The sequence below is a fragment of the Triticum dicoccoides genome, chromosome 5B (genome assembly GCF_002162155.2).
Source record: "Triticum dicoccoides isolate Atlit2015 ecotype Zavitan chromosome 5B, WEW_v2.0, whole genome shotgun sequence".
NCBI lineage: Eukaryota > Viridiplantae > Streptophyta > Magnoliopsida > Poales > Poaceae > Triticum > Triticum dicoccoides.
In genome coordinates this window covers 369,541,496-369,555,225 of record NC_041389.1, presented here as the reverse complement: position 1 = coordinate 369,555,225, position 13,730 = coordinate 369,541,496, and the positions used below count along the sequence as shown (strand labels likewise).

Genomic DNA, 13,730 nt, shown 5'->3' with positions numbered 1-13,730 from the left:
GCAGAGGGCCTTTCGTGCCTTTTAAATTTTAATACTCAGTCATCAGTGCTCAATGGCGTCAAGGTGGCACCGACAGCTCCGGCTGTTAACCACTCGTTGTTTGTAGATGACAGCCTGCTGCTTTTTAAGTCTAGTGTGGAGGGTGCAACCCGGGTTTCAAACCTATTGGATGTTTATTGTGGAGCATCGGGACAGAAAGTTAACAATGAAAAATCCTCTATCTTTTTTAGCAAGGGCTGCCCTGTTTCTGAAAGACATGAGGTAAAGGACGTTCTTAATGTGCAAAACGAGACCTTGAGTGAAAGGTACTTGGGGATGCCGACGGAGGTAGGGCAGTCAAAGAATGGCACTTTCAAATATCTCTGTGATAGGGTATGGGAAAGGATCAAGGGTTGGATGGAAAAGCTCTTGTCTGCCGCTGGGAAGGAGGTATTGATCAAATCAGTTGCACAAGCCATCCCTGTGTTTTCAATGTCTTGCTTTAGATTGCCAAGGGGTCTCTGTGAGAGTATTACTTCCCTCATTCATCAATTCTGGTGGGGCAGCAAACATGGAAAAAGAAAACCGTGTTGGGTATCCTGGGGTATTATGACCAATCCTAAAATCTTGGGTGGTCTAGGTTTTCGAGACATGGAACTTTTCAACCTTGCTTTGTTGTCTCGGTAAGCTTGGCGACTACTTCAAAATCCAGAGTCCTTGAGTGTGCGTATTCTGAAGGCAATCTACTTCCCGGATACCACAATTGTAGAGGCTGAACTTGAACCATCACCATCGCAGATTTGGCGCTCTATCTTGGATGGACGGGACACCATGCTGAACGGGATTATTCGGAGGATAGGAGACGGAACCACAACACAAATCTGGGAGCATAATTGGCTGCCCAGGGATGGGCTAATGAAGCCTCTTTCTTCTAGGGTTGCTAACCCTCCTCAATTTGTTTCAGATCTTATCAGCACCACCACAGCCTCATGGCAAGAGGATTTGGTCCGGGAGGTGTTTGCTCCACTGGATGCCGATACGATCCTCAAGATCCCTCTATGCACGAGACATGTTGGTGATTTTTGGGCATGTGCAGAGGATCCCCGAGGCCGGTTCTCTGTTGCTTCGGCATATAGGATGATTTCACGCATCAAGGCAAGCAGAGAGGCCTGGCTCGAGGAGGGGCATAATGTTTCCAACAGTGCCAGCGAGAAGAAGGGATGGTCCTCAATCTGGTATATGCAAGTTCCATCAAAACTAAAGGTTTTCACCTGGAGGCTGGCTCAACACTCGTTGCCGACGGGTGACGTTCTACATCACCGTAATATGTCGCCATCTCACGTGTGCGCACTGTGCGGTGTTGAAGATAGCTGGAGACATTCGTTAATTGAATGCACCATGGCGAGAAGTGTGTGGGCTTTGAGCAAAGAAGAACTTGTTCAACACATGTGCGAGACTAGAGTTGATAGCGCAAAGTTTTGGCTTTTTACTATGAGTGAATCACTATCAGCTGAAGACTTCGCAGAACTGATTGTCACCTTGTGGGCGATCTGGCATGCTCGCCGCAAGGTTATCCACGAGGGAATCTTCCAAACACCTTTTGTGACCCATAGTTTCGTCCCAACTTATCTCTCTGAACTTAAAGTGTTGAAGAAGCCGGTACTAAGACCGGCGCCTCAGGAGGAGCGACCAAATTCCTGGATTCCACCGCGGGAAGGACATGTGAAGATCAATGTTGACGCAGCTACTCCTAGAGCGGGAGGTTTTGGTGCTGTGAGCGCTGTTGCGCGTAACTCAGAAGGCATCTACCAGGGAGCTTCTGTAGTTATTTTCAGAAACATCGATGATCCTGAAGTTCTGGAATCTCTAGCCATTAGAGAGGCATTAGCACTGGCTAATGACCTGTACATTCAGCAAGTTCATGTGGCATTCGACTGTAAGCAGGCCGCCGAAGCGATCAAGGGAGGAACTGCCTCATCCTATGCGGCAATTGTGCTGGAAATCAAGGCACAAGCTACTTCTTTAGTTTCCTGTTTTTTTAGCCATGAATTTAGAACCTCGAATGTCGAGGCTCACAGACTAGCAAAGCATGCGTTAACGCTCGGGGTTGGCCGTCATGTCTGGTTAAGTCACCATGGGGATCTTTTGTTCGTCCCTGTAAACTGTGTGACGGGTGAATAAAGCTTTGTTGGTTTGTCTAAAAAAAAAAACTTGAGGTTCTCTTACATTTACAAATTAGCCCATCTCCCTCTTGTTGGCCCTTCATTCTATTCCTCCCGACCCCACGGGAGGTCGAACCCGGAACCCCATCCGACTCACTCGAGTCTTTAAACCCTAGCAGCAGCAGCGGAGGCTGCCGCGTCCCTCATCGCCGCCGATGTGGAACGGCGTGCCGCCGCCGCCGCCGATGGCGGCTGCGCCTCCTCCTCCGGGCACGGTCGGCGCTGTTCCGGCCCCGCCCCCGCAGGCCGCCGCGCCGCCGCAGGCAGGCCAGCCGCTCACGCCGGCAGAGCTCGAGGCGCAGCTCGTGGAGAAGGCCCGCAAGTGGCACCAGCTCAACTCCAAGCGCTACGGCGACAAGCGCAAGTTCGGCTTCGTCGAGGCGCAGAAGGAGGACATGCCCCCCGAGCACGTGCGAAAAATCATCAGGTACAATGTCCAGACCCGCGCCGCCCTCGGATTTTTCGAGCGCCCTGTACTGCTCGTGGCTAGATTTTGGGTCCCTCGGTGCTCGTCTCGCGCTGTGATGCCTATGATCTTAGGTCGTCCCGTAGCCGTGTGTAGCTTTGAACTAGTGGCATGGCTGTGATAGCCGTCTCTACTGAAGTTAGTGATGGCGCGATCATATGGTTTGATGTTACGCGTGGGGTTTATGGTTATAACTGTGATTCGATAATGTTTAGGTTTGGATTTACCTGTGTTATTTTCTGCTCGGCATCATGTGTTTGTTGCTGATTTCTGCTTACGATTTGTGGTCACTGGAATTAGGCATAAGATTGTTGTCTCTGACTCTCTAGATCCTGGAAATTAGTTTCGTGATATTTTTTATATTTTCATCCTCTAGTTATGGTGAACATCTTTAATTTGCTAGTTGCTTCAACTCTAAATTCCTGGAGTCAAGATGATAGATATGTCGATTAGTTATGGTTTTCTTTTTTCAGTTTGCTAGTTGCTATAGCTCTTGGTCTGTGAAGCTTTGTAGCTGGGTCTAGTTGGCTTTCATATGATCATAAGTTGCAGGGATATTAACTAGAGGTTTCTGCCCTGGCTTCTGAGCATATTTCTGAACAAATACATGGACACTCTTTCTGTTCTGAGCATATACACGGCCATTCTTTCTATGCTTAACACACACGCCACCAGAGATGCAAACCACGACCTGGAATGAGTTCATGATAACTTGAAGAATTGAGAGTTTGCACTTTGTCATATGTACAACACAATCAATTTCGAAGCCTTCTCGTGCCATAGATTGAAGATCTGCTTCTGTTTCAGTAAATTTATACATCTTTGTTTTGTTGAGCAGGGACCATGGGGACATGTCTTCGAAGAAGTACAGACATGACAAGCGTGTTTATCTTGGAGCACTCAAGTTTGTACCTCATGCCGTTTACAAACTACTGGAGAATATGCCGATGCCCTGGGAACAGGTACATCCTTTTGTTGTGCATTATATGAACATTAGTGTCTTGTTGTTGCCAAGATTACCTGTTCCATGGCCATATAATAATAGACTCTTGTTTTCAGGTTCGGGATGTTAAGATCTTGTACCATATCACCGGTGCCATAACCTTCGTAAACGAGATCCCGTGGGTAGTTGAGCCCATTTACCTGGCACAGGTGATGATCTAGATTCATTCTTCTTCCATGTTCAACACTCTCTTTTTTATTTTATATTTATCTTTCACCCTGTTACTTGCTTAAAATGTATCTCTTATAACACGCTTTCCACAGTGGGGCTCAATGTGGATCATGATGCGAAGGGAGAAGAGAGATAGGCGGCATTTCAAAAGAATGCGCTTTCCTCCATTTGATGACGAGGAACCTCCACTGGATTATGCTGATAATTTGTTGGATGTTGAACCGTTAGAGGCTATACAATTGGAGTTGGACCCAGATGAAGATGGAGCTGTGTATAAATGGTTTTATGATCACAAGCCTCTGGTGAAGACTAAGCTTATAAACGGTCCCAGTTACAGGAAATGGCATCTATCTCTTCCCATCATGGCAACACTCTATCGCCTGGCTGGTCAACTTTTGTCAGACTTGATTGACCGGAATTATTTCTATTTGTTTGACATGGAGTCTTTCTTTACTGCCAAAGCACTCAACATGTGTATCCCAGGTAATCATATTTGTCTTTTCTTTTCTAAGCCATGTTTGATGCATCAAGCTAAAAAATACTGCCACGGCAAGTCGACTAGCATAGTAGTTGTAGCTTTTGGTTGCTGGTTAAATCAAAATTTCTCCCACTTGGTATCTAACTATTGGCAAGGCTTTGTGAAAACGTAAGCAACCAGAACTTGTATTTTCTGCAAATGTATTTTCTTATGCTTTATCAGAACAGGAAAACATTTTCTTCTACATCGCAGGTTTTCTTATCATGCACTGATGTTATTTTTTCATTCTCATCAGGAGGTCCAAAATTTGAGCCACTCTACCGTGATATGGAGAAAGGGGATGAGGACTGGAATGAGTTTAATGATATCAACAAACTCATCATCCGTCAACCACTTCGGACTGAATACAGAATTGCGTTCCCACACTTGTACAATAACAGGCCAAGGAAAGTGAGACTTTGCATATATCATACTCCTATGATAATGTATATCAAGACGGAGGATCCAGATTTACCTGCATTTTACTATGATCCTCTGATAAATCCAATCACTTCAACCAGCAAGATTGATCGCCGGGAGAAGAAAGCAAGTGAAGAGGAAGACGAAGACGACTTTAGTCTTCCCGATGGAGTGGGCCCTCTTTTGAAAGAAACTCCACTCTACACTGATACGACAGCTGCCGGCATTTCATTACTCTTTGCCCCAAAGCCTTTTAACATGAGATCTGGTAGAACACGCCGTGCTGAGGACATTCCTCTTGTATCTGAGTGGTTCAAAGAGCACTGGTGAGTACTGCAGTGAGTTTAATATTGTCTTAACATAGTTTCTTCTGTAGTATATTTTTTGCTCATGATTCCGTCGATATCTGTTTTGCAGCCCACCAGCATATCCAGTTAAAGTCCGGGTGAGTTACCAGAAGCTGCTGAAGTGCTATGTGCTTAATGAGCTACACCATAGGCCGCCTAAAGCACAGAAGAAGAAACATCTGTTCCGTTCTCTGCAAGCAACAAAGTTCTTTCAAACTACAGAGCTTGACTGGGCAGAAGCTGGGTTGCAAGTTTGCAAGCAGGGCTACAACATGCTAAACTTGTTGATTCACAGGAAGAATCTTAACTATCTTCATTTAGACTACAATTTCAACTTGAAGCCTGTGAAGACTCTCACAACAAAGGAGAGAAAGAAATCTCGTTTTGGAAATGCATTCCACTTGTGCCGTGAGATTTTGCGACTTACTAAGCTAGTTGTTGATGCAAACATCCAATTTCGCTTGGGAAATGTTGATGCCTTTCAGTTGGCCGATGGTTTGCAATACATATTCTCCCATGTTGGTCAGTTGACTGGTATGTACAGATACAAGTATCGTCTGATGCGGCAAATTAGAATGTGCAAAGATCTGAAGCACTTGATATATTATCGTTTCAACACTGGTCCTGTTGGAAAAGGGCCTGGCTGTGGATTTTGGGCTCCAATGTGGAGAGTGTGGCTGTTTTTCCTTCGTGGTATTGTACCCTTGCTTGAAAGGTGGTTAGGTAATTTGCTGGCCAGGCAGTTTGAAGGTCGCCATTCAAAAGGAGTTGCTAAAACAGTAACCAAGCAACGTGTTGAGTCACACTTTGACCTGGAGCTTCGAGCTGCAGTTATGCATGATGTCCTTGATGCTATGCCAGAGGGCATCAAGCAAAACAAGGCCCGGACTATACTACAGCATCTTAGTGAGGCATGGCGCTGCTGGAAGGCAAACATCCCCTGGAAGGTCCCTGGCCTGCCGGTTCCTATTGAAAATATGATACTTCGTTATGTGAAGTCCAAGGCTGATTGGTGGACAAATGTCGCTCACTACAACCGTGAGCGTATCCGGCGTGGTGCTACAGTTGACAAGACCGTCTGCCGCAAAAATCTTGGAAGGTTAACACGTCTGTGGCTGAAGGCAGAACAAGAGAGGCAGCACAATTACTTGAAAGATGGGCCATATGTAACACCTGAAGAGGCAGTTGCTATTTATACAACCACAGTTCATTGGCTTGAATCAAGAAAGTTCTCACCGATTCCTTTTCCTCCACTCTCATACAAGCATGATACCAAACTTCTTATACTGGCTCTGGAAAGGCTAAAAGAGTCTTATAGTGTGGCAGTAAGGTTAAATCAACTGCAAAGAGAGGAACTGGGTTTAATTGAACAAGCATATGATAATCCGCATGAAGCCTTGTCAAGGATAAAACGGCATCTTCTTACTCAGCGTGCTTTTAAGGAAGTTGGCATTGAGTTTATGGATCTGTATAGCTACTTGATTCCGGTATATGAAATTGAGCCTCTTGAGAAAATTACTGATGCATACCTTGACCAATACTTGTGGTATGAGGGGGACAAGCGCCACCTCTTCCCAAACTGGGTAAAGCCTGCTGATTCAGAGCCGCCTCCTCTACTTGTTTACAAATGGTGCCAAGGTATAAACAATTTGCAGGACATATGGGACACGAGCGATGGGCAGTGTGTTGTGATGCTGCAGACAAAATTTGAGAAGTTCTTTGAAAAAATTGATCTGACTCTGTTGAACAGGCTTCTGCGGTTGGTCCTGGACCATAACATTGCTGATTATGTCACTGCAAAGAACAATGTTGTGTTGTCTTATAAGGATATGAGTCACACAAATTCTTATGGTCTTGTTCGAGGTCTTCAGTTTGCATCTTTTGTTGTGCAATACTATGGGCTGGTGCTGGATCTCCTGCTTCTTGGTTTAACTCGAGCTAGTGAGATTGCAGGGCCACCACAGATGCCAAATGAGTTCCTTACATATATTGACACAAAAGTTGAGACAAGGCATCCCATCAGGCTCTATTCTAGATATATTGACAAGGTGCATATAATGTTCCGCTTCACTCATGAAGAAGCAAGGGATTTAATTCAGCGTTACTTGACAGAGCATCCTGATCCTAACAATGAGAACATGGTCGGTTACAATAACAAGAAATGTTGGCCTAGGGATGCAAGAATGAGGCTCATGAAGCATGATGTAAATCTTGGAAGAAGTGTATTTTGGGATATGAAGAACCGCCTCCCAAGGAGCATTACTACATTAGAATGGGAGAATGGCTTTGTTTCTGTGTACAGCAAGGATAACCCAAACCTGCTCTTTAGCATGTCTGGGTTCGAGGTCCGTATTCTGCCGAAGATACGTATGACTCAGGAGGCATTCAGCAACACAAAAGATGGGGTATGGAATTTACAGAATGAGCAGACAAAGGAAAGGACAGCCATTGCATTTTTGAGGGTTGATGATGAACACATGAAAGTGTTTGAGAACCGTGTCAGGCAAATCCTTATGTCATCAGGGTCAACAACATTTACCAAGATAGTTAACAAGTGGAACACTGCTCTCATTGGCCTCATGACATATTTCCGTGAAGCCACTGTTCATACGCAGGAACTATTGGATCTGCTTGTAAAATGTGAAAACAAGATCCAGACTCGTATAAAGATTGGCCTGAACTCAAAGATGCCTAGCAGGTTTCCACCAGTTATCTTTTATACACCGAAGGAAATTGGAGGTCTGGGCATGTTGTCAATGGGTCACATTTTGATACCACAGAGTGATCTCAGGTATAGCAAACAGACAGATGTTGGTGTGACGCATTTTCGAAGTGGTATGAGTCATGAAGAGGACCAGCTAATCCCTAACTTGTATCGCTACATCCAACCATGGGAGAGTGAGTTCATTGATTCACAGCGCGTGTGGGCTGAATATGCTTTGAAGAGGCAGGAAGCACAATCACAGAACAGGCGCTTAACACTTGAGGATCTGGAAGATTCCTGGGATAGAGGTATACCTCGTATCAACACACTTTTCCAAAAAGACCGCCACACTTTGGCATATGACAAAGGATGGAGGGTCAGAACAGACTTCAAGCAGTATCAAGTGCTGAAACAAAACCCATTCTGGTGGACACATCAGCGGCATGATGGAAAGCTATGGAACTTAAACAACTACAGAACTGATGTCATCCAAGCACTCGGAGGTGTGGAAGGTATCCTGGAACATACCTTATTTAAAGGAACATATTTCCCTACCTGGGAGGGTCTGTTCTGGGAGAAGGCTTCAGGTTTTGAGGAATCAATGAAGTACAAAAAACTGACAAATGCGCAGCGTTCTGGGCTTAACCAGATCCCCAATAGAAGATTTACCCTTTGGTGGTCACCAACCATTAATCGTGCAAATGTATATGTTGGTTTCCAGGTTCAGCTAGATCTGACAGGGATATTCATGCATGGTAAAATTCCGACCCTGAAAATCTCTCTGATCCAGATTTTCCGTGCACATCTTTGGCAGAAGGTCCATGAAAGTGTTGTTATGGATCTTTGTCAAGTTCTGGATCAGGAGTTGGATGCGTTGGAGATTGAGACAGTACAGAAAGAGACAATACATCCCAGGAAGAGTTACAAGATGAACAGTTCCTGTGCAGATGTCCTCCTTTTTGCTGCACACAGGTGGCAGATGTCTAAACCAAGCTTAGTTTCTGAGTCAAAGGATGTCTTCGACCAGAAAGCAAGTAACAAGTATTGGATTGATGTGCAACTACGATGGGGAGACTATGACTCACATGACATAGAACGTTACACAAGGGCTAAATTTATGGATTATACAACAGATAATATGTCCATCTACCCTTCTCCGACTGGTATGATTTTGAGTATCCATGGACTGCCAATTTCTTGCCTAGTATGAATCATCTGTAGTTAATGTTGATTAATATTTCTTGCAGGGGTGATGATTGGACTTGATCTAGCATATAATTTGCACTCTGCTTTCGGTAACTGGTTCCCCGGGTCAAAGCCTCTCCTCCAGCAAGCAATGAACAAGATCATGAAGGTAATAAACAAATATAGCTGTTGTTGGCATATCTCTGTTGTGGTAGATGTCTTGTTTAAATGACGTGATTTTTTTTACAGTCAAATCCTGCCCTGTACGTGCTGAGGGAGCGAATAAGGAAGGGTCTCCAGTTGTATTCATCTGAACCCACTGAGCCATATCTGTCTTCACAGAACTATGGAGAGATATTCAGCAACCAAATCATATGGTTTGTGGATGACACAAATGTCTATCGTGTTACCATTCACAAAACCTTCGAGGGTAACCTGACCACCAAACCAATTAATGGTGCAATCTTTATTTTCAATCCAAGGACTGGTCAACTCTTTCTGAAGGTTTGTTCTTTTTCTTGTGCTTTTAATTCTAGTTTTGTTGTAGTAATGGCATAACTGTGCCATATCACAACTTGGAAGATTTAAATGAAAATGGATTATAATCTGCAGGTCATCCATACAAGTGTATGGGCAGGACAAAAGCGTCTAGGGCAGCTGGCCAAGTGGAAAACAGCTGAGGAGGTTGCTGCCTTAGTTCGATCTCTTCCTGTGGAAGAGCAGCCAAAGCAAATTATTGTGACAAGGAAGGGTATGTTGGATCCGTTGGAAGTCCATCTGCTTGACTTCCCTAACATTGTTATTAAGGGTAGTGAGTTGCAGCTGCCATTCCAAGCTTGCTTGAAGATTGAGAAATTCGGTGATCTTATTCTCAAGGCTACAGAACCTCAGATGGTTCTTTATAACATATACGATGATTGGTTGAAAAGTATCTCATCTTACACTGCATTCTCTCGTCTTGTGCTTATATTACGAGCACTACATGTCAATAATGAGAAGGCTAAGATGTTGCTGAAGCCTGACAAGACAATTGTTACGGAACCACATCATATCTGGCCAAGTTTGACTGATGAGCAGTGGCTCAAGGTCGAATGTGCGCTCAGGGATCTCATTCTTTCTGATTATGCAAAGAAAAACAACGTTAATACCTCTGCACTTACACAATCTGAGATTCGTGATATAATACTTGGTGCTGAAATAGCCCCACCATCACAGCAGAGGCAACAGATAGCTGAGATTGAGAAACAGGTAAAAAATTGTAATAGGCTTTGTTTCTAGTTTCTATGCATAGCTAATCATGTCAGTTTTCTCACACATGTATTTACTTGAATTTGCAGTCCCGAGAGACACCTCAGTCAACTGCAATTACAACAAGGACAACTAATGTGCATGGCGATGAACTCATTATCACGACAACCAGTCCATACGAGCAAGCAGCATTTGCGTCGAAAACAGACTGGCGTGTCAGGGCCATCTCTGCTACAAACTTATATCTCCGTGTCAACCACATTTATGTTAACTCAGATGATATAAAGGTCAGTACAGCAACCACTCTCTCCTCAATTTACCCATAGAATTCCCAACTATTGACTGCTGAATGCTTACTGACCGTATGTATTCTGTGTACAGGAGACTGGCTATACTTACATCATGCCCAAGAATATATTGAAGAAGTTTATATGCATAGCAGATCTACGGACACAGGTTGCAGGTTTCCTGTATGGACTGAGTCCACAGGATAATCCCCAAGTCAAGGAGATTAGATGCATATCCATTCCCCCACAGCATGGAACTCACCAGATGGTGACTCTCCCAGTGAATCTACCAGAGCATGAGTTCCTCGCGGACTTGGAGCCATTGGGATGGATGCATACCCAGCCGAATGAAGCTCCTCAGCTATCGCCTCAGGTTTGTTTCCTACAATTTTTACCTTGAAACCCAACTTTATGATTCTTATCTGGAATGGAATAGCTGCATATCAGATATGTTGTGTCCACTGTCTCTCTATCTATGGAATCTCATCCGTCATCCATATAAGAACAATAAGAACTTAAATTCTCCTCGATACAAAATACAATACAAAATTTGTTTACATACAACACAAAATTTAACCTTCTCTACCCATGTTGCACAATATGTACACATGTACTAGGCTGAGACCCTACACGCTGCAGGATATTTGTTTACAACTTTAGATGTGAATTAGACTGAAGAGAAATAATCATTGTTACCAAAAATTTCGTGCATACTAACTTGTTCTTCCCAACAAAGCAGGTTCAAGAAAATTACATTGCCATCTATTCTAATGACCACCGATAGCCTTATGCATGGATATATCCTGAAAGAAACAACTTCACCAAAAGTACTCAATTGATTAACACAACTTAAATACTACCTCCGTCCTGGTTTATTAGTCACCCTCGTATTCTGGGTCATATTTTGACCATGATTTTAACTAACAAAATACAAGTTATATATAGCAAAATTGATATCATTGGAAATTACGTTGAAATACGAATCCAACAATATAATTTTTTATGACATGCATTAACATTTTGTTAGTCAAATATGCGGTCAAACTTTGACCCAAACTACGAGAGGGACTAGTAAACCTGGACGGAGGTATTAAACAGTAGTAGTATTATGCAATTAACACACAACTTAAAGAAAGAGAAGTAGTTCCATACGATCAACGGCATCAACAGATTCTAACACAAACGTAACTAAATGGTTATTCATCTGTATCTTATCTTTGAGAAAAGGGGCTCCTCTGTGGCACAGGGATGCGAGTGGACAGACGCAGGCCAAACTTGCTTGGCTGGAGCAGCAAATGGATGTATCTAGAATAGGATGATTTAGCTAAGGGGTAATTTAAATCTTGAAGTTGTGCATATGAGTATAGAGCCAACACTACGCATTCATAATTTAATTGAATTCGCTAGTACATATACCTCATCTAGCAAGGTCATCTAGGGTCAATCATACACTAAATCGGTGAGTGGATGGACCGATGGACTTCTTCATAGGCTACCAAAGCGATATGTTGGGGACTAATCAATGGGAAGTGTACCAAGTGGATGGATTTAGATTAATTAGTGGGAGTGGCAAACTGAAATGGTGTTGGGGTCAGCTGCTTAAAAAAGGGATGCACATATTTTGTTAAACATGCAACCAGACGGCCAGAGTTTACGGGTGATTTGGAATACTATTATAGCAGCAAAATAGCTTTCTTGTATATTTTATAATAGTGAGTTTGTTATTCTCCGTGAAAGTTCCAGTCCTAAATTGGTGGTTCTGTTGTTGGCACATTCAATAGTATATTCCTTTTTTGCGTGTGATCCAGTCTCTCACTACTGAACTGTATTCTGTTGTTTCTTGCACATTCTTTAATGGAGAGCCTCTTTAGGGAATGATCCGGAGTCTCAATTACTGAACTGTTCGTTCTGTTGTGCCTTGCAGGACTTGACATCGCATGCTAAGATTTTGGAGAACAACAAGCAGTGGGATGGTGAGAAGTGCATCATTTTGACATGCAGCTTTACCCCAGGATCGTGCTCACTGACCGCATACAAATTGACACCAAGCGGTTATGAGTGGGGCCGTAGCAACAAGGACAATGGGAGCAACCCACATGGTTATCTCCCAACTCACTACGAGAAGGTCCAGATGCTTCTCAGTGACCGCTTCCTTGGGTTCTACATGGTACATACTCATCTTAGCAAGCCCATATTCCGTAGCAATTGTTCTATGGAACCAGCCACCTTTGAAATTTGAAATATTATTCACTACACTTTTGTCTCCACCAGGTTCCGGACAACGCGCCCTGGAACTACAACTTCATGGGAGTCAAGCATGACCCATTGATGAAGTACAGCATGAAGCTGGGGACGCCCCGAGACTTCTACCACGAGGACCACAGGCCGACACACTTCCTGGAGTTCAGCAACATTGAGGAGGGCGAGGTTGCTGAGGGGGACAGGGAGGACACCTTCTCGTAGGCACCGTAGCATGCCTTGCGCCGAATTTTGTTAGCACATCGAAACTAGCTATTAACTACGCAGTTTTGAAATAGAGACATTTGTAACCTGCAAACTTTGACTTGATATGTGGTAGTATGATGTTTGTCTGCCCCTTGAGATGCTATAACTTCTGTTGCAAGCCTGCTCTTCAAGTTGGGTAATGTACAGTGTACACGCATCATAACAGTGAATATTTTGCTTAGTGGCTTATGTAGTTTTTTATGTACTTCACTCCGAGTTATATCTCCCAAACGCTGTGCTATACTCTTAAATTTCGATATATGAAGACGGAATGCTATACCTGTCATTACCGTGGCTCATGGGCAAACAATGATGTCTGATGATGCATCATACGCCACATATTGAATCGCTGGGGTTACCGTTTGTTAAAGGCTGGAAATATAAAGAAACACTGAATTTATACAAATTGAAAAACTGTTACCCATATCTTGCTGTTTGGATTTTGAGCTTAAAATGACCATACCACCAATAGATATTGGCACACCCATTGACCACAACTTCTGGCTGCACACCAAATTTTTGGCTAGCTCAGCCCAACCTTTGTCCACCCGTGCAAAAACATTGACAAACCAAATCCTCTCCGTTATTTTCTCTTCTGGAACTGAATCAGGGGCATGGGGCAGGTGAATGATTCAATCATAAAATCTTGCTGGCAAGGATCTGGTGCCATCCAAAC

General features: G+C 43.7%; 1 protein-coding gene across 1 annotated transcript; it reads left to right on the top strand.

Moving 5' to 3' along the window:
* The first annotated feature begins 2,330 nt into the window (after positions 1–2,330).
* Positions 2,331–13,285, top strand: LOC119309196 (pre-mRNA-processing-splicing factor 8A-like). Its single transcript, XM_037585231.1, has 13 exons — positions 2,331–2,628; positions 3,506–3,629; positions 3,727–3,819; positions 3,934–4,324; positions 4,615–5,104; positions 5,196–8,992; positions 9,077–9,183; positions 9,264–9,518; positions 9,627–10,262; positions 10,352–10,549; positions 10,644–10,922; positions 12,474–12,716; positions 12,821–13,285. Exons 1-13 carry the CDS (start codon positions 2,357–2,359, stop codon positions 13,010–13,012), a joined length of 7,077 nt encoding a protein of 2,358 aa, XP_037441128.1. The 5' UTR covers positions 2,331–2,356; the 3' UTR covers positions 13,013–13,285.
* The last annotated feature ends 445 nt before the right edge of the window (positions 13,286–13,730 follow it).

Coding starts and splice junctions, on each gene's coding strand:
- LOC119309196 (XM_037585231.1), top strand. CDS start 2,357: ATGTGGAACGGCGTGCCGCCGCCGCCGCCGATGGCGGCTGCGCCTCCT. Junction 4,325..4,614: donor ACTCAACATGTGTATCCCAG/GTAATCATATTT, acceptor CATTCTCATCAG/GAGGTCCAAAATTTGAGCCA. Junction 12,717..12,820: donor GCTTCCTTGGGTTCTACATG/GTACATACTCAT, acceptor TGTCTCCACCAG/GTTCCGGACAACGCGCCCTG.